Below are 21,698 nucleotides of genomic sequence, written 5' to 3' on the forward strand. Positions count from 1 at the left end.
TTCATTTGTTGAGTACATAGATATAGTACATGTGTTATTTCTTCATATGTTAGTTCATTTGAGGTGTTTTACACAAAGCAAATTTTAAATCATGTTTGTGACATGGAGAGAGACCGACAGACTGTCATATATATAGAGAAAAATATGTTTATGAAATTATGTGTGCTGAAATGTATGAACATGTGTGTATCTTGGATGATGAATCCTTACTGCAGACACTTTGTTAAGACTGGAATGTCATGTTCCTTCCTGCAGTCATTAGGTTGTAAAAATAAGATTTGAAATGAATAGGAATCGGGCCACTGTTTCTGGATTGTCTACTTCAGTCTGCCTTATCCCTAGTCACATTTAGTTATTGTTAATGTTTTGAAGTTACAATGATCTTTTCAACTGTGTTATATGTCAAATCCCGTATTTCTGACCAGTTTAGTAGTGTTCAACTGTGGAAAATGTGCTCTGTTGAGTCTTAGGTGGCAACAACAGGCCTTATGACTGATTATTCCTTTATCTGAAAGTTTGTCAAAGTTTATGCTGTGGATGAAGGACAACCAATCAAAATTACGTTCTTCTTTACATTTTGTGTTCATATACAGGTGTTTTTTTCTGATCATGAGGGTTACAATGTGCTTGTAGTGTGAAAATACCACCATCAGATGCAGTTTTTCTTTGGTTATCAAAAAAATGTGTCATTTTTGTTTGTCACTTTTTGCAGGGGAATGGGTTGTTGACGGTTACTTTTGATGAACCAAAGCTGTTAATGTTGATTTGCAAGTGAATTCTCACAGGATTCTTAAATAATAATAATAAATAAAACAGAGCATGCATGCTGTGTATAAAAGTTTGTGAGCTTGGACGTACATGTATGTGAAGGGTTTGAACATTTTACAAACTTGCCAGTTGATAACCACACTTTTACTCAAACCGTCATACATCTTGCAAACATAACACCAACTGCAGGTTGTCAAGATTCCAGGTTTATTCTGCCTGCATAATATCGGACTGCACATATCATTTCCTAGAAAATCAACTGTACAGCTGAAAACTCAAACACGATGCACAAAATCAAAGGAAACAATACTTGGCTCTAGAATGTGACATCACATTTCACTGAAAATACATAGCTCCATCACAAACAAATGCAACTCAGCCACATTGTTATCTCTCCTTAATAGTTTAAATTTATCTGTACTACCCTGAAGAAATGAAACAAAACATTTACATGCACTGCCTCATTCTTCCGAGTGTTGCCACATAGCAAAATGCGTCATGGTGTGAAGTTACAAGTCACACCTGTAGATGCCAGTACGCAAATGACTTGATGCACCCACAGAGATCCTTAGGTTTCTACCTTTTGCAGTAGTCCATTTAGTAGAAGATTATGAGTACTGATGCCAAATTTGTAGTGGTACGAAAGAAACGTGACCATAACATGTTCTTTCAGAACTCCACATACGCAAGATAAGGAGAAACCTTGGGTCTTTCTCAAATGTTAAGAACAGTAAAGAAGCAGGATCTTCCATTCTTACTGACCTTCAGAGGCAAACAAACAGAAAACAAGAAGGCTGGTCTTTCGCGTTCCAAGCACACCGGAGCTCTGACAGATGATAGGTAACACTTTTTAAAACTAAAGTCATCCTCATTAAGGTAACAAGAACACGATAAAATAACTGATGACACAATGCGATACCACCCAAGCAGATCAGTAGATCCAGTGTCATTCTTCCCTCAAAAACCTTTCTTCCAAGCTTGCACACTTCAGACCAGGCACTCAATCAACCATTATTCACAGTATTGTCTGCGTCTGTCATCACCGTCCTCTCTTCTGTGTGCTGATGTACAGAACTGAAAAGGACAAAAAGCAGGTATTAGGGCTCAGGCACGGAAATAAGTAAAGTAAGCAGGGAAACTGGAACTAAACGTAACCAGACACAGAACAGTGTTTCATCTGCCACAGTTTCAACAAGCTATGATTGTAAAAAGGGCACAATGTGTTAGAATACAACAGACATGGGAATTGTCCGCCAAATTTTTTTTTTGTTCCGCCAAAAAAGCAAAAGTGTCTGCCGAAAAAAATAAAGGGGGGAGGCACACAAAAAAAGCACCTGTTACTTTTGCCTTTGCGCAAAAGCCCGCGAAAACTGTCCATACTTTGTTCACGCACTGCTACCGCCCGCCTCAGTTACTTGAACTGTTATGTTTGAAAGTAAACCAGATTGCACTGATTGTGTTACAAGTTACATTTTCCTGTTTGTCTCAAGAGATCAATTTTTTAACAAATTTAAACCATATAATACATGTATATATAGTTTTTCTTCAAAAAAGCAAAAATTGGTACTAAAAACTGATTCTAAAAACAGAATTTAATGGCAAACTTGGAGCTCAGATGACACCAGATTGCACCATCTGGGTTCTTTGGAGAAATTTTTTTCCGGGGGGAACAAGCCCCCGAACCCCCCCTAGTAAGGCTAGGCGCTTTGCACCGTTGACTTGACGCTTTGCGTCTTCAGTTATACATTTTCAGCCTTTTTTTACAATTTTCAATTCCCATGCCTGATACAAGCTTCTATGAGGATTGATTTAATCAGACTCATATTACAAGCTTTCTTTAAAGAAAAATTTGATGCAGAACAAATCTATATTAGTTATTACATAAGTGACAAACCTGTCATTTGACTTGAAAACAAGAAGAATTAAACTGGATTTCCCTTCTGAAGTTCTACTTACCATTGTTTCCTCTGATGAAGGCATCACCGTATTTGTTCTTCAGCTGTCCATTCACATACTCCTCTGTCTGTTCTAACGCAATGTTCATGTACCCATCAAGACATGCCAAAACACCTGTGCCAACAAAAAAAGAAACAAGTCGCGTAAGGCGAAAATACAACATTTAGTCAAGTAGCTGTCGAACTCACAGGATGAAACTGAACGCAATGCAACGCAGCAAGACCGTATACTCATAGCATCGTCAGTCCACCGCTCATGGCAAAGGCAGTGAAATTGACAAGAAGAGCGGGGTAGTAGTTGCGCTGAGAAGGATAGCACGCTTTTCTGTACCTCTCTTCGTTTTAACTTTCTGAGCGTGTTTTTAATCCAAACATATCATATCTATATGTTTTTGGAATCAGGAACCGACAAGGAATAAGATGAAAGTGTTTTTAAATTGATTTCGAAAATTTAATTTTGATAATAATTTTTATATTTTTAATTTTCAGAGCTTGTTTTTAATCCATAATTTATATGTTTTTGGAATCAGAAAATGATGGAGAATAAGATGAACGTAAATTTGGATCGTTTTATAAAAAAAATATTTTTTTTACAATTTTCAGATTTTTAATTTTTAAGCCACCAAGCTGAAATGCAATACCGAAGTCCGGGCTTCGTCGGAGATTACTTGACCAAAATTTCAACCAATTTGGTTGAAAAATGAGAGCGTGACAGTGCCGCCTCAACTTTCTCGAAAAGCCGGATATGACGTCATCAAAGACATTTATCAAAAAAATGAAAAAAACGTCTGAGGATATCATACACAGGAACTTTCATGTCAAATTTCATAAAGATCGGTCCAGTAGTTTAGTCTGAATCGCTCTACACACACACACAGACAGACACACATACACCACGACCCTCGTCTCGATTCCCCCCTCTACGTTAAAACATTTAGTCAAAACTTGACTAAATGTAAAAATGAAACAAATTATAAAAGAACTGCACAGAGTAGTACCTTTGGTCAGGAGATGTTAAAGTTGAAAAACAACAAGGGCAAAAGTACACTCCGAGTGTATACAGAATCGATAGGTCTGCATACACTCTGACAACGAAAAGCTCTGTTACAACTCTAAGCCAATGAAATGCCCTTACAAGTCGTTAGGAAGTAGCCAATGAAAAATTAGTGAGGTATTGACTTCTGCCATCTCTTTTTCGGAGTGTATACAGGGCTGGCAATAATGTACACTCACATGGTATACAACCATTTCTAGGTCGATACACACTCCAAGTGTGTTCCAAACTCCGACAACAAACTGCCGTGTAGTAGCACCAGTTTTGTGTGTGTGTTTGTTTTTGTCCGTGTTTGTCCACAGCGTACTTTGATACCATGAATCGAAAGTGAAGCGTTCCTTCGCAAAATGGCGTCCAATGACGCTCCGAGTGTTGATACAGTTCAGTGTCTGGTCTTTAATGTACACCCAGAGAATGTCATTTACATTACAGCAAAGGCTGTGCAGCATCAGATCGTTTTCGTTTTTGTGTACTCTTATAATCAACTGCTCTGCATTCCTATCGCAAAGTGGTGTCGAATGGCAAATTCGCTTCACGACCGAAAGTTACTGCCGGACTGTATGTATACAGGGGTCAGAATCTTGTATACACTCCGAGTGTGTATAGCTAGTGCGAACAACAATTAAAAAAATTATTAAGGCATGTGTATATTACTGTATATCACACTCATTTAGGAACACTGTAGACACAAAGTATACAAATGATTCTGCATTTTCCTGTTTCTCCATACACATCCGACTACTATTAATTCAGGGGGCCATGAGCACATGCATTCTAAAAAAATTCTTTTATTGTTATAAGTATAACAGGTAAACAATATGAACGCACTACACATCACTTACTGCACTCATTCTCTTGTGCATACATTACAAGACTAGCATGAAGCTTGTTATGTTGACAGACGGATGAAGCAAGCACGGGGTCAAGTAAAAGGTAATTCATAGCTCATAATTCAGCTCTGCATTTAAGTCTCCAAATTTGTAGAACCTGCACTTGTAATCAAAACAAGTCATTTTAGATCCCTTTGAAGTTACGGAATGAACTCCGATGAACTGTACGAATGCATTTCGTTTGGTTGTGGCTATATCCACGGGTCCGTGTCTCTAGTCCCCAGGCTATATCCACGTTACTGACGTCATCGTCGCACGAAAAACCTCACGTTGGCACTCTTATCAAGCGCCATTTTGTTTTTACCCCTCTTTTGACAACCTGCAAACTAAACTGAAAGCCTTACAGGAGTGCATTGATGTGCAACTTTCGATAAGTTTGCCGAGATCGATAGCAGTCATCAGGAGTATCGCACAAACTATAGATTCCTATTTTTCCTTAAACGGACACGTTGTCTCCGTAGCTCAGTCGATAGTGATTTGCCAAACAGTCCATGAGACCTCCGGTTCGAGCCTAGCCTTAGTCTTAATTTTATTTTTGTTGAAATAAATTTGTTCACTTATTTTTCCCCCCTCTTAACTTTCTTTTCTTTTCCTCTACTCTTCTTTTCTTCAAAGCATTTCGTTGATAGAGCTGAGATTGCAACAAAAATGCCGGTCACAACGGCAGCCGGCTTTGTTTACATTTTATCACATAAACTCCCCTCTCCTCCCCCTCAAAGTGCTGCTGATCGAACTTTGGATCGGAGTCGTTATTTAAAAATAAAAGGGAATTTTGACTTTTAAAATTTGACAGCTGAAGTCAGTGTGAACTGAAGTGCCCAACCGAAAGCAGGAAAATATAAGGCGAGAGTAGCGTCCCTTGAGTACGATGACATCAGTACCGTGGATATAGCATCGAGTCTAGAGACACGGACCCGTGGATATTGAGGTCTAACGAATGACGTATCACAACGTGCGCGGTCGTCCTTGGCGGTCAAGAAAGCCGCGGGCGCTGCCGCGATCAGTGCGCAGACGACACTTCTAGACGGCCAATATTTTTTGTGCGCATCGCGTGCTCCACATAAATCGGCCGGAAACGAAGCAATTGGGAAACCTGGATAGCCACAGCCATTTCGTTTACATGGGTCAAAGAAGGAATTATCCGTATGAGCAGACAAGGGAGACAACTCTTTCGTGTAAATGATGTCCCATGGTTGACAACGTACGCCATTTTCGTCGATTGAACAACCAAATTAATTAATTATGCTTAAGTTTGGAGCTCAATCCGTCAATCAATTTCAGGACAAATGTTCTTTGGCTTGCTTACAGTTACATGGACTTGTATCAAAAATAAGTCAAGAATGTCACTGGATTCTGAGCTATGAATTTAACACGCTAAAGTTCAAGATTACCCAAGTAAAAGTGCTCCTTACCTCGATAATCAACCCCTGAGTTGAGCTTAACCATCACTGGCCTACCGATGATCAGCTTGAGAAAGTCACTTGGCGTCTGTTTCTTGCTCATCTTGTCGCTTTTTTTACGCTGAAAACAAGACAAAATAAATTTAAAACGTGAACACGCTATTCCCAAGCACAAGTAATAATATCCCTTAATGTAACACATTATGTTGTTGGTGATGTCAAACGTGGTAACGTTTGGAAAATGTAGTAAACAGTGGGTTTCTTTACCATACCTTGAAACTTGCGCTTTGCAATATTCGTCTGTGTGCAACGGAAGTCGTCGACCGGAAATGAGTATTATTGGATTGGATTTCTTAACTAGAAACCAGTGGATGAACCACTGAGTGCAATGCAATGTTTTTTAAAAACTAATCTTACTGTGCCTTAGCTCGCTTCTGGGTTGAAGTTCAATTAATTTCATTTCTTCATAACAGTTATGTGTGATAAAAAAAATTGTGATCATTTTCTCGTCTGCTTTTAAACGTCTCGGTTCTGCGTTTGACATGATCCACCTTTTTTTTAGAAAGTCACATGATCATCTTACTTTCAACATGGCGGCGTCCATCAAGGTGCTTCGGACAGGGAGTTCGAAAGTTGTTTCTAGCAATAGAATAACTTTTAAAAGCCAACGGCAAACTAACAGATCGTGTCATATTTCGATACAAGAGCCAACTCCTTCTCTTGCTAAAATAGCACGACCTCATTACCCGGTAAATCAGCCAACCATTGGAAGGTCAATCAAACTGTTACAAAATCGTCTGCTCTCCGATCAGATTTCGTCTGCAATGAATGCTCGAACTCTGGGCGTCTTTCGACCTTATTCTGTGTTGCCAGAACGAGCACTATACACCACACCTTTTTGGCAGCACGAAGAGTCAGCAGCAAGCACAAGGAAATGTTGGAAGTGTGGAACAGAAACAGATCCAATGAAGGAACTATTCTTCTGTACCTGTGGAATCGTGCAGTCTCCAGCAGATCAACTGACCTTCTTTACATTGTTCAACATTGACGAGAGCTTTGATGTGGATCTGAAGAAGCTTGGGGAAATGTACAAAGATCTTCAGAAAAAGTTACACCCGGATAGATTCAGTCAGAAGTCTGAGGTGCGTGCAGAGACTTTTTAACCTTCACCGGACACGACCCACGCCATCCAAATAGGGATAAATTCTTTACCGCCTCTTTGCAGAGTATGGGTTGTACATGACCCACGCCATATGGATAAACACCGTAAAATGCATTCTTTTATAGACCTTTTCGGTATCTGAGCAGCTCTCGTGAGACACGCTCTTTGTTATGCTTTGAACATCACGCGAACTTTGGCTTGTGCAGCTCGCATGAGATCGCTGTACCGCATGCTTTGCTATGCTCTGAAGTTTGCGAGAGATCACGAGAGCTTGGAATACCGATAGGGTCTATTCCATTTGGGTCGTTCACGAACCACAACATCCGGACTGTGTAGTTCAAATATGTTGCACATGAGCACTGTACTCAGTTAGGATGACATTTTCAAAAATAAACTTGGCCAAAAAATTATTGCAACAATTTTTGCACGCTCAAATATTCTTATTAATTCAGGCGAAGCAAAAAATGGTTGGGTCAAATGGTGCCAAAGTTTCAGGCAGATCTGAGTGCTGGTTTACATTTGCTGGGGATGGGAACACGCAAGAAAAATTATCTATCTCCGTCAATGGTACCGTATTAACAGCAGCTGGAGAGACCAACAGTTCTAGGCCTGTGCTTGGCTGTGGTTATTTTTAGCCGGAGCACTGTGGTCCGTGCGATACACGCTTTGGTGATTTAATGATTGTGCGGTAGTGTGTGTGTGTGTTTATGCGTCATTTTTTATTTTATTGTGTGTGTTACTGTTAGAGAGAACGAGTGAAAGAGAGAGACAGACAGACAGACAGAGTGTGTGTCTTTGTATACATGTGTGTGTGCGTGTCGGTGTGTGTTGGTGTGAATGTGGGCGTGCATGTATCCTTGCGTGAATGTATACATGTGTGTAAGTAAACGTGTGTATGTGTGTGTGCGTGCGTGCATGTGTTTGTGTATGTGTGTGTGTGTGCGCCGGTGTGTGAGTGTGTGTGTGTGTGTGTGTGTGTGTGTGTAAGGAACAGACACACACGAACAGTCTGCAGAGAGAGAGAGAGAGAGAGAGAGATATGAAAAAGAGAGTCAGAGGAAGTGAGAAAGCTACAATGAGAGAGAAAGAGAGATGAGGCGTATGCGCACGAGATAGAAACAGAAATAGAGTGAGGGGGACAAACACACACACTCTCTCTCTTTCTTTCTCTCTCCCCCCTCTCTCTCTCTCTCTCTCTCTAACTCCGTTTCACTGTCTCTAACACACATACACTCACATACATACACTCACACACACTACCGCGCGCCCGCCGCAGACTCTTATAACTATCAAATCAGCACAGCGCTCTGGCTAAAAATATCCTCAGCACATGCCTAGGACTGATATTATTACGGCGACTGTATGCTGTAAAAAAGACGATCATCCATAATTTTTCTTGTGCGTTCCCATCTTCAGCAAATGTAAACCAGCACTCAGATGTGCCTGAAACTTTGGCACCATTTGCCTCAACCTTTTTTTGCTTCGCATGCAAAGTCACGATTTTTTGTCCTTAAACCCTGAATTAATAAGAATATTTGTTTAGATCTTTTGGAAAAGTTACGTAATACGACACGTTTGATATACACAAATCCACACACATTCTGGTCAGCCTATTGGTCATAACTTCTGAAATGTTCAAAGCAATTCATTGGAAACTTAAGCAGATTTGGCTCTCTCAGTGGAGGACCCCCTCAAAAATGGCCGCAAAACGTGCCTTTTTTGGCCTCTGAAACGGTTGACACCTACCGCCTTTGACAAAAGGCTACACAAATACTAAAGACGTAAGGTACACACTACATGAAACAAAATGCTCTGAACAGGAAATTGAATGGCTTTTCTAATGGTAGTCAGAAGTGTTTGGTGAGTGCACATTCTGATTTTTTGCAGATTTTAAAATACGGGGCATTGGTTTTTGTCAGGTCAATTTTAGGGGTGACCTTGTTTGACAGGCTGCCACGGGATGCCGATACAAAGTACCACCGATCGAACAAATGATATGAACAGTAGACATAATTACCTTTTTTGCAGCATATAAAGTTCAATTAAAAATGAATTGTGGTTTAACGCTTTTCTGAGCGTGCGAAAATTGTTGCAATAATTTTTGGACCAAGTTGAATTCAAAATGTAGAATGAAAGAAGTATTAACTGGACTACTTTACTGTTATTACGATGAAGGTAGATTTTATGCATAATACTGAAAGTGAAACTCTCTAGTTCTAATATCTTCATCATTTTTCTGTTGCAGACAGAGCAGTCACTTGCAGAGCAGCAGTCCTCCTTGCTGAACAAAGCCTACTTCACACTGCTGAAACCCTTGACCCGTGCTCTCTACCTCCTTGAAATACATGGCTATACCATTGAGGAGGACAACAATGACATAAATCCTGAATTTCTCATGGAAGTCCTGGAGCTCAATGAACGCATAGGGGAGGCCTCATCTGAAGAAATTCAGGAGATTGAATCTGAAATCTCATCGAAGATTCAGGAGAATGTGAAACAGTTGTCGAGCGCCTTCACAGCAGAAGACTTTAAAAAAGCTAGAGACATTGCTGTCAAGATGAGGTACTATGTCAATGTTGAAGCCAAAGTGAAGACTTTTTACAGGGACCGAATGTAAACTTTTGTCACTCTGAAAACAGATTTGTTTTTGTGAATCCAAGAAGTAACTTTTGTTTTACATTGTCCACAGGGAATCCAGTTCTCACTGTGTACATACTGGTACATGTATTCAGTACAACATATGCATATATTTTCATGTGGAAACACTATTCAGGCTACATCAAGAACAAACACATCTGAAAGCATTATTGGGGATTTCTGTACATGCTCTACAGTGTGGAGGAGATCTGCAAGGATTGAACTGTTGACTATGAACTAAACCCTGCAATAACCAGGAAGAACAATACCCACTTCCATACACCCAACCCCACTTTACCGCTGAAAAAGTTGCTAAAATCCCCAGCAAGGATGTTGGTTTCTCAGTTACATTTATCACTTAGGTTATGTCTCAAACGGTACACCACAGATACAAATAGGATATATCCGCTCTGGCATTTTAAATCTTCTTTTGGAATACTCATATAAACATCTATACAGTCTAGTAAAGACACTTGAACAAAACAAAAAAAATTCAACGTTGCTAAAGCATAGTCATAGTGCAGTATTTATTTTGAGGTGAAACCTAAAATTGCTGCATATATCTGTGTGGTACATGTACTTTGAAACAGCTTATATAAGCAGCTAAAGCTATCAGAATTTTGAGTTTGTAACATGTGACCTGTGCATTTAAAAAAAAATAAAATACTATAGTGTGCACTGACATGTTTTGTGAAATTATGTTAATTACTATTCGCGTGGCGTTTATGTGTTTGTAGATCTCTGCGTGTGTGTGTCTGAAATTAAATTCTTTATTGTGTCATCAGAGCTCATCATCAGTCAACAGACATTGATTCAGAAATGCACAAGTGGCTGTGGCAGTTGGCATGGCCTCAACCTTTGCAAATGGGCAAAAATGACATGAAACACTTTTATGTGAAAAACATCTGGGTCTCGCATATATATATACACTCGACTCCACTTAGCTCGACCCCGCTTAGCTCGTCCGCCGTTTAGCTCGTCGCCATATTTTTTCCCCGGGCTGACGTCCTTCTTTGTATCTGTAAAATTAAGCTGGTTAGCTCGTCCGCCGGTTAGCTCGTCCGCCGCTTTGCTCGACCAAACTTTCCAGTCCCAAGGCATGGTGTGACGTCATTTACGCCGGATAGCTCGTCATAACGACATTGTGTCGTCAGCGATGACGTCTTCTGACAGGATGACAGTAACAAAAGAACGTTCCATAAACTGCCAGACTTTTCGAATTGAATGTCAAAGAAGAAAACATGCGCTGTTTATCTGATTTTGCTACTTTGTTTCAATTTTCTCCCACTTATTAGTAGGTACAATGTACACACAAAACTTTCTTTGTATGACTAATTAGAATAATGTTTGGACAATGACACCTGTCAATCATTTCTGGCATCCATCTGTCACTCAGTCCTAGACAAATGCCAATCGTTGGGTAGTCTCACAACGCAGAAAAGATGCAAACGAAACTGTCCAAGAAAGCATAACTGTGAACTGTCTACCCAGTTGGAAAGTATAGACACATTCGGAAAGCATAAGCGTCTTAATGTACAGGAAAGTATGGACACAGTGGGAGTGTGTACATGTACATGTATGTGTGTTCATGTGTGTGTGTGTGTGTGTGCATACCAATTAGCTCAGATCACCGAAAAAGACAAAGTCAGTCAAGTCGGCTGGATCGTAGTTTTTAGTTTCTTCCATTTTGTTGTTGTTTTTTTGTTTTAGTTTTTTGTTTGTTTGTTATGGTTTTGTTGCGCAGATTTTTTGTTGATGTGCATGTTTTTGAAAATGGTGTGTGTGTGTTTTGTGTGTGTGTGTATGTAAGCACGCAAATGAGTTAGTGCTTTTTTTGCGTGTGTGTTTGTGTGTGTTTAACTTTTTTCTGGCGCCGTGTTTACTTGGTTTTTCATTTAAAATTCTTCTCATTGGACTGCTTATTTTTGGATTTAAAAAAAAAATCCCAAGAAATGTGCTTTCTGTTTCATGGTTTACATCTCTCTCTCTCTCTCTCTCTCTCTCTCTCTCTCTCTCTCTCTCTCTCTCTCTCTCTCTCTCTCTCTCTCTTCTGCCTATCTCTCTGTTATTTTCATAGTAACACATGTTACAAACCCAATATGCGAAACGAATATAAACTCTATCAACATCTTACCGAGTCTATGAACAGAAATTCGTCATTTGACCATTGCACATCATAGCTCCTACTCCATGGTGATGAAAGGATTACTTCTGGTTTGTAGACACGGTAAAATGTCATGTTGTGAACAAAGGGCTATTCGAGGATGATCTACTAGATTGATAGTTATCTCAGAACCTGATACACCCGTTTACAAGTGTTTATGTGCTTTTAATATTGGTCTGGACGAATTCGCCGGATAGCTCGTCGCAGCATATCCCCCAGGGAAATTGGACTCCGTTTACCTCGTCCGCTGCTTAGCTCGTCGGCCGGTTAGCTCGTCGCGAATTTTTCGGTCCCGAGAGGGACGAGCTAAGCGGAGACGACTGTATGTACAAAGTTTCATAATCATTTGTCCAGTAGTTTTATGGGAATCTTTGCACAGACACACACAAACAATTGCACACATACACATGTATACAAAAATACATATAACATAATATATATACATATGCCCTGGGGTCCCTCTCAATCCCAGTTTATTGGAAAGCATACAGTGAAAACTTAAAATAGTGTAAGAAAGAAAAAAGAAAAGAAAAAAAAATGTAATGCTAAAAGATAGGACAGAAGTTGTGGGGTGCAATGTCAATGAGGATACTGAAGCAGAGAATTCAATGAAAAAAATGGCTGCATCATTTCACAAGTGCATTCCCTTCAAGAAATTTTTCTTGGTTCTGTAGCTTTGCCACCAATGTGCCATCAGTGGTATGCGATGATAGTGTTAGGACTCCTACTTATTGATTTCAGCGGATACAGGCGCATACTCCATGCGCAGTCAAAGATTGCTGGACCCAAATTTCATCAATTTGTTAAAAAAATGAAGGTGTGACAGTGCCACCTCAACTTTCACTGAAAGCCGGGTAAGATGTCATCAAAGACATTTATGGAAAAAGGAAAAATTGTCTGGGGATATAATAATAATAATAATAAATCACTTTTCTATAGCGCAAGTCTTGATTACAGCTACATGGCCACGCGCTTTACAATTTTAATACAAGAAACATAAAAACCACACAGAAATGCAACCTAAACTAACATAGCAATAAGATTAAGCACAATCAACAAGAACAAAAAACCCAGAAATAGTCTGAGAAATAAAGCATGCATGCATGGTTACAATGAACATGCTTGAAAAGACATCCTCAAGACACATATACACACACAACTTCAGGTAACAAAATTTAACTGGAAATCACCGCTGTGCTGAGAGCAGAGAAGATTCGGGTGCCTGTGAGTAGGATCCACGACCTCAGAGAACGGTGCAAGGGAGGCCACTCTCATTAGCAAAACAAAAACATGGCAGAAATGGAACAGACAGAGCAAATTGATGGAAGCACTAATGTGCTGATGTTTCCGCAGATTGTGAAGAAAGCTTTTCAGTTTTTACCAGCAAAGCATATTTGCAACGCAGCAAGGTTAGTATGGATTGCAGAGACAGACCTAACATTCCTGTCTTTGTCTGTTCTTCCGGGTTTTCCCCCGAGCTTTATAATTTTGCTAACAATAACATACATGTGTGTTTGAGTGTGTGTGTGTGTGTGTTTCAGTGTGTGTGTGTGTGTGTGCGTGCGTGAACTTGTTAGTTTTGGCGTCTAACATTTTGGTTTGGACAGAACACTGGGCCCAGTTTTGTTTGTCATGTACATCAATGACCTGCCACGAGTGGTGAACAACAGTGTGAAGCTTTTCGCTGATGACACCAAGCTCTACGCAAGAAGTGACTCAACCGAACTCACAAACTCAATCCAAGATGACTTGGACAGACTCCAGGAATGGTCAGAGACATGGCTCTTGTCCTTCCACCCCCAGAAATGTCACACCATGAAAATAGGTCCAAAGAAATCGGACGCAAAATACCACATGACAAACTCAGCAGATGGAGTACAGCATGACCTATCTGAAACGACGCTAGAGAAAGATCTAGGTGTGCACATTGACGACAAACTGTCTTTCAAGGAACACATTACAACATCAGTGTCAAAGGCAAATAGAGTACTTGGAGTAATTAGAAGGACCTTTCAGAACTTGGACAAGGAAACCTTCGTACAGCTGTACAAAAGCTTGGTCAGGCCCATTCTAGAATATGGTCACTCAGTCTGGAATCCACAGGCTAAAGGGCTCTGCAAAGACCTAGAGAATGTCCAGAGAAGGGCAACAAGGATGATTGGAAGTCTGAAGGAACTGTCATACTCAGAAAGGCATAGGATCCTGGGAATTCCTTGTCTCCAGCATCGTCGGCGCAGGGGTGATATGATTGACACTTTTAAATACCTCAAAGGTATATACATTACCCAGAAACCCAATCTACCCAGACCCCCACCCACTGAAAGGGACATGAGAGGAAACAGTTTTAAACTGTTTAAAAACTTTGCCAAGTCAAAAGTAAGGAGTGCCTTCTTCGCAGACAGAGTTGTCTTAGACTGGAACACCCTGCCCGACAATGTTGTGACAGCTGATAGCGTTAACTGCTTTAAAGCACGACTGGACAGCCACTGGAAAGATGCATCAAGTGTCTACACACCAAGCTGCTACTAGCCCCCCCGCGTATGCAGCTTACTTTTGTGGATCGGCGTACAGGTTTTTAACCTAAATCGTCGCACAAGTACAAGTAACACACCCCCCCCCCCCCCCCCCCACACACACACTCACACATGATCACTCAAACACACAGAGGCATGCATGCTTCGTGAAAGTAACTTAAAGCTGTGGTCTATTTATGACTTTCCGGGGCTACGAGGTTGAAAAATAGGGATACAATCATGTACAGAATTCTGTACAGCAAACGCTACCCGAAACCCCACCTATACGGCGTGTATGACCTTGAGAGCTTCAGTCAACGCTTGAATTTTGCAGGGATAACATCCGGTTTGCTCTCTCAAGACTGATCATATTTTATCTTCAAGAGAGATCAAGGGGAAAAAATAAACGCCCCGGCGAAGATTCAAACTCTCGACCTCGAGACTTCGTGTCTCATGTCCTAACCACTAGGCTACTGCGCCAATTGAGAAAAAGAAGAAAAAACATTGATATAAATTCATGTTATGTTATTCTTGAAGCAGCATGATTTATATCTCTATCCGCCCATTGTTCAGAAGTGAATACATGTATGTATAACTATTTTTTAGATGTCTATTTTCAACTCCACAGAGGTTTGGAGAGATTCAATTACTGTTGTTGTCATTTTTCTTGCATGTTGTAAATATAGAGATATCGCAGCTATTAGCATGGCGCGAATGTCGTGTGGCATGACGGTGTAAACATGTACTGCGATGCCGTGAAACATGTTTGCAAATAAAGGCAAATTTTAATGGCAATTTTGACGTTTTTGCAACGCATGAATGGTAATTCAAGTGTAGAATGATATAAAATTATCATTTTTTTATTATCTTTGACAACACTGGTGAAGTGGCCTAGCAGTTAAGACATCGGCCCCGACATTTCGAGGCCTTCGAGTTCGAATCCCTGCCAAGTCGTTTATTTTTTCTGCTCGATCCTTCTTGCCAAATATGCTCAGCTCTGAGAGAGCAAACCGGATGTTACCACTGCAAAATTCAAGCGTTGACTGAAGCTCTCAAGGTCATACACGCCATATAGGTGGGGTTTCGGGTAGCGTTTGCTGTACAGAATTCTGTACATGATTGTATCCCTATTTTTCAACCTCTTAGCCCTGGAAAGTCATAAATAGACCACAGCTTTGAAGCATAGACCAAATAACCTGGACCGCTAACTCGTCACGTGACCCTTCGAGGTTACGACGCTCGACTTTCAGGGGCGCTTAGCGTCCGGTTTGAAAGGCCAGCGATTCGAAGACAGTGAAAAGAAAGCACGCTCCAGTTATTTGTGACAATGGGAGGTGACAATGAACTGGATTTTCCAAAACTCCAAACTAAACTTAACAAAACTCATCGAAAAACATGTTCCATATGCACTTTAGCTGAGTTTATTTTAGCATTTTCAGAACTTACCTCGGCAACTTCGTCCATGTTTACAATCGACACCGGATATGACATCCCCCTGATTTCTGAAAGGCCATGTAAGCGTAGGTTCCTAAATCCGAGAGGCCGCTACCTCGTAATAGAGAGAAAGAGCGGAGAGAGAGCTAGTTGGCGGTCCAGGATAAATGGTCTATGGTGCGAGAGGCCGCTACCTCGTAATAGAGAGAAAGAGCGGAGAGAGAGCCAGTTGGCGGTCCAGGATAAATGGTCTATGGTGCGAGAGGCCGCTACCTCGTAATAGAGAGAAAGAGCGGAGAGAGAGCCAGTTGGCGGTCCAGGATAAATGGTCTATGGTGCGAGAGGCCGCTACCTCGTAATAGAGAGAAAGAGCGGAGAGAGAGCCAGTTGGCGGTCCAGGATAAATGGTCTATGGTGCGAGAGGCCGCTACCTCGTAATAGAGAGAAAGAGCAGAGAGAGAGCCAGTTGGAGGTCCAGGATAAATGGTCTATGGTGCGAGAGGCCGCTACCTCGTAATAGAGAGAAAGAGCGGAGAGAGAGCCAGTTGGCGGTCCAGGATAAATGGTCTATGGTGCGAGAGGCCGCTACCTCGTAATAGAGAGAAAGAGCGGAGAGAGAGCCAGTTGGCGGTCCAGGATAAATGGTCTATGGTGCGAGAGGCCGCTACCTCGTAATAGAGAGACAGACCTGTTTACCAGTACGATTTGGGCGTATTTTGTACGCCAAATTATTATCAGTACGCAAATACGCGACACACGCACAAAATACGCATAAGAAAAAGTCTAGAATACGTTTTCCGGTGTTGGTGTGCTGATTACGGGATGGTACAACTGATACCGGTTTCGGTCGAAGGGAGATAACTATGACAGCGAGTCTTCAGCTGTGGAAACCTTGTTCAGTTGTTGGCACGTGCGTACACAAACACGTTTGCACCCACGGCGTACGTTTTGCCTAGCCCATATGGCTTTGCTTGCAAAGTACACCAACTTTTTGAAAAATACACTTATCTTTTTGAAAAAGTACTCTTGCCTCAGGTTTAGGGTAAACAGGTCTGGAGAGAAAGAGCAGAGAGAGAGCTAGTTGGCGGTCCAGGATAAATGGTCTATGGTGCGAGAGGCCGCTACCTCGTAATAGAGAGAAAGAGCGGAGAGAGAGCTAGTTGGCGGTCCAGGAAAATGGTCTATGCTTAAAGGCACACACAGCTTCACGTAAACCGTCAGTTTCTGGTCACAGACATTGTCAGGCTTTTACACACAGTACAAACACCCTTTCGTTTAAACACTCACCGCTCCATGAAGAGCGAGCATTTTTCAAAGAATTACGTTTTGCGTGGCCAGCCGGATTGTCTAGTACCACAATCGGACGCCTCGTTTAGGCGCTAGAACTAACTTTTAAAATCTAAATAATAAATTGACAGCTTGTAACACAAACATTCTTAATTCAGTTCACGCAAGGTTGTGTTTACCTGACAAATTTTCAGTATAGCGCTTGCTCCTTTGAAGCCAACCGCCACCGATAGGTTTGTGTGACTCGCAGCCGTTTGTTGCATTTTAGATTCAGAGGTACACAATAACATGCTATTGCAGATACAGCTATAGTTGCATTCAAATCACAAACTGAAGACTAAATTGTGAGAAATAAAGAAAGTGGATCACACGGGTTCACGATGGCTCAGGGGTTAGATAAACCACGAAATCTGGTGTATGGTGTACGCGAGCTAAATAGCCATTCAACCGGTCTGTTTCATCTAATGCTATTGAATGCTATTGCAAGTGTGTTCCACAAGGTTAGAAGTGCTTTGTTCATGAGAAGATTTAAATGGTTCTGTAAACCATTTGAGACAGACTGACTGGGGCTTTAAGTGGTCAAATGACCCTCCGTGGTTGTCCTGCTAGTGGGATATGTCACGCTAGTAGAAGTGTCTACCAAGGAATGTTGTGCTAATGGTTGTCGTACCCGTGGAAGTCGTTGTGCTAGTGCACACGTGCCTGTGGGATGTCATGCTAGTGGATCTTGTTCCAGTGGGATATCGTGCCCGTGGAATGTTACGCTAGTGGATGTCGCCCTGGTGGAGTCGGTTCTGGGTGTCGCACTTGTCAAAATAAACCACAATTAATATATCCCCTTCGGAGGATTTTTCTGATTGTAAATTTTGAAAGAGCGGCAAAAGGATCACGAGAGTCTGAAAATATGCTTAAACTGTGGCTGGACAGTCATGTATTCAGAGCTGTTAATCTGGTAGAAGACCAAAAGATAACTCTGCTAGCCCAGTAGGTGGGTTAAATTACCAATATATAGGAGTTGGCAGTCTTGCTCTTTCTATATACATCTCCTTCTTAATACATCTTAAACTCTTTTTTCTTTCTTTTATCTATTGACCAAAGGGTATGCAAACTGTGGAGAGATGAAGCGGGCATTGTTCTGCGACAGCGGCGTCAGTACTCCTGGCAGCTGTTTGATGAAGAGAACTGTGTTGGTGCCACTGAGTCTGACCCCTCGAATATCTGGACCAAGATTCAGGAGTTCTTGAAGGTATGCAATTTTTTAATCACCTGAGTCATCCAGGGTCATCCAGGGTGGAGGGCTGGTTGGGGTTGTGGGGGGGGGGGGGGGCATGGGATAGAGCAGCCAGGCTTCAAACAGGAAGAGCAGCTGCTATGGCTATGACTATGTGTGTACGTTCTTTTTATGCGTTTTTTACTTTTAAAGTGGTATTACCAGTGAACTTAACTTAGCAAAAAAGTCATTGCACCCATTTTCGTGACCCAACCAAAACATTCATTCCTGTGTCATTTCATTTACCATTTTTATGCCATTAAGGGCACTCAATTTAACTATCTGGCACACTTTTCAAATCAAAGATTTCTTTTACAGGGGTCATATGTGACCGCTACCCAAATAAGGGTATTTAAAAAAATAATAACAATTAAGTAGAAGTGCAACGCCAAAGCACTGCATACCCCAGCGAAAGACAAACCTCTCTCTTACTCTCTCTCTCTCTCAAACACACACACACACGAACACACACACACACACACACCATGGCACACACACACACACACCCCCAAGTTACACACGTACACACAAACACACTCACTCACACGCACTCACTCACTCTCTCACACACACTTCATACACACAAAACACCCCCCCCCATACGCACATATAGACAGACGGACATACACACCTTTACAAACAAACCACACATACATACACTTACGCACATGCACACGTCCACCCACTCTCTCTCTCTCTCTCTTATACAAACAGACACCCACCCACACACACACACACACACACACACATATGTACATATGCACGCATGCACGCTCGCACACACGTGACACACACACACACACACACCCACACACACACACATTGACTCACACAAATCTCATACACACAAAACACACACTCACGGTTGGCCTAGGTGTGAGGCGTCCGCCCCGTGATCGGGAGGTTGTGGGTTTGAACCCCGGCCGGGTCATACCTAAGACTTTAAAATTGGCAATCTAGTGGCTGCTCCGCCTGGCGTCTGGCATTATGGGGTTGGTGCTAGGATTGGTTGGTCCGGTGTCAGAATAATGTGACTGGGTGAGACATGAAGCCTGTGCTGCGACTTCTGTCTTGTGTGTGGCGCACGTTATTATGTCAAAGCAGCACCGCCCTGATATGGCCCTTCGTGGTCGGCTGGGAGTTAAGCAAACAAACAAACAAATACGCTCATAGACAGACAGACAGACACACACCTTTACAAACAAACACATACACACTCATACACACACAAACATACACACAAACTCACGCACATTCACACACACACTCTCTCTCCCTCTCTCTCTCTCTTTCTTACACACACACACACGAGTACAGACTCATGCGCGCACACACACACACACACACACACACACAAACAGTAACACTAACACATGTGCACAAAATGAACACACACACACACACCGCACGAGAGAAAAAGACTACAGGGAGGCATGATGTCATGATGCATTAATTGACGTCAAAGACTTTCGACCGTGACGTAATCTTCTTACGCGAGCTTTATCCATAGACTTGGAAACTACGGAATTTCTACCCGTCCAAAGCGGCCTTGGGTGGCGTTTGCTCAAAAAATGCACCCACCGTATTTTTGTTAGTATGGTCCCAATTTTTGGTGAACTTCCATCTTCAACTGTAGCCCGTAGCCGGGCACAAAGAATCCTTCTTTATTATTTATTATCGGAATGAAAAATTTTCAAGTCGATTACTGTATAGGTTCGTGGGATACCTCCAGCTTCGCTGGGATAAAAACGTGGTAAATTTTACATACGAGGAGAATGTCAAATCAATAATCTATCCTGAACATGTTGTTTTGTTTCACTATCTTGTGTGTTTTTTGTTTTATGCTATTCCTACTGATTGGGGGTACCCGTATTTGGGCGGCGGTCAAGTGACCCATATAACATAAATCTTTGATCCGAAAAGTGTACCAGGCAGCCGAGTTGAGTGCCTTTAATGGCATAGAAAGTTAGAATGAAATGATACGGGAGTGAATGTTTTAGTTCGGGAACGAAAATGGGTGCAATAATTGTTTTGCTAAATTTGAATGACGGTCATTTTAATACTTTGCAACTTGGAACCCTAATTTCCTCAAAGAATTTATTAATATGTTTAGTATAATGTTTAGCAGCTTTTCATGACAAGACATGGTGATGGCACAGTGATATAATGTTACTTGTAAGAATTTTCTTTTTTCAGAACCTGTCTTTCAGACCTACAGCCGTGCTGCTCTTTCTGACGGGAGATCTTTGGGACGAGTGCATGCAGAAACGAGGGAAACGTGCAGGAAAGAGAGCTAAGAAAGAAAAGGATTTGAACCTTTACGCCAACTTGCCTCCAGAGTGCAGGGTCTTATGGAGCATCACAAGTGGAATTGTCGGTAATTGATTTAATTTTTTAAATGCGCATGCAGTCCTTCCATGTAAATGATGCAGCTCTTCATTTCTTTTTGGTTTCGGATGTTTCTGTAGGAATTAGCACATTTTTTTAACTGTTGAAAAAGATGGTTTACATGAAGGGAAGAAATAAGTTTGTGCGATGAATACGTTTTGATCAGAATCAGAACTTGTGTGCGTGTGTTTGTGTGTGTCTGTGTATGGGTCTACATGTGTGTATAGAGAGGGAGAGAGAGACAGAGAAAGACAGGGAGAGAGATTGAGAGAGAGAGAGACAGAGAGAGAGAGAGACTGAGAGATGTAGAGAGCTAGCAACAGTCAGGCAATTTATGAAAGTAACAACCAACAAGTCGCGTAAGGCGAAAATACAACATTTAGTCAAGTAGCTGTCGAACTCACAGAATGAAACTGAACGCAACGCAACGCAGCAAGACCGTATACTCGTGGCATCGTCACTCCACCGCCCGTGGCAAAGGCAGTGCCAGTGGAATTGACAAGAAGAGCGGGGTATTCGTTGCGCTGAGAAGGATAGCACGCTTTTCTGTAGCTCTCTTCGTTTTAACTTTCTGAGCGTGTTTTTAATCCAAACATATCATATCTATATGTTTTTGGAATCAGGAACCGACAAGGAATAAGATGAAAGTGTTTTTAAATTGATTTCGAAAAAAAAATTTTGATAATAATTTTTATATATTTAATTTTCAGAGCTTGTTGTTAATCCAAATATAACATATTTATATGTTTTTGGAATCAGCAAATGATGGAGAATAA

At 41.4% G+C, this 21,698-nt stretch overlaps 3 protein-coding genes across 3 annotated transcripts in view; 2 read left to right on the forward strand and 1 right to left on the reverse strand.

The window, feature by feature from the left end:
• Positions 1–958: 958 nt before the first annotated feature.
• Positions 959–6,398, reverse strand: LOC138982483 (U6 snRNA-associated Sm-like protein LSm6). The gene is made up of 4 exons (XM_070355790.1): positions 6,340–6,398; positions 6,080–6,188; positions 2,725–2,838; positions 959–1,842 (listed from the first exon to the last, which is right to left on the reverse strand). The coding sequence occupies exons 2-4, from the start codon at positions 6,168–6,170 to the stop codon at positions 1,808–1,810; spliced, it is 240 nt and encodes a 79-aa protein (XP_070211891.1). The 5' UTR covers positions 6,171–6,188; positions 6,340–6,398; the 3' UTR covers positions 959–1,807.
• Positions 6,372–11,183, forward strand: LOC138982467 (iron-sulfur cluster co-chaperone protein HscB-like). The gene is made up of 2 exons (XM_070355765.1): positions 6,372–7,209; positions 9,475–11,183. Exons 1-2 carry the CDS (start codon positions 6,610–6,612, stop codon positions 9,844–9,846), a joined length of 972 nt encoding a protein of 323 aa, XP_070211866.1. The 5' UTR covers positions 6,372–6,609; the 3' UTR covers positions 9,847–11,183.
• Positions 11,184–12,628: 1,445 nt separating this feature from the next.
• LOC138982448 (F-box only protein 22-like) overlaps positions 12,629–21,698 on the forward strand; it is a 30,261-nt gene continuing 21,191 nt past the window's right edge. Inside the window, exons 1-3 of the mRNA XM_070355744.1 lie at positions 12,629–13,439; positions 18,363–18,510; positions 20,731–20,911. Of these exons, the coding sequence (XP_070211845.1) occupies positions 13,321–13,439; positions 18,363–18,510; positions 20,731–20,911 (448 nt within the window). The 5' untranslated portion in view covers positions 12,629–13,320. The remainder of the gene's footprint in view (positions 13,440–18,362; positions 18,511–20,730; positions 20,912–21,698) is intronic.

Source organism: Littorina saxatilis, linkage group LG1 (genome assembly GCF_037325665.1).
Source record: "Littorina saxatilis isolate snail1 linkage group LG1, US_GU_Lsax_2.0, whole genome shotgun sequence".
Classification (NCBI taxonomy): Eukaryota; Metazoa; Mollusca; class Gastropoda; order Littorinimorpha; family Littorinidae; genus Littorina; species Littorina saxatilis.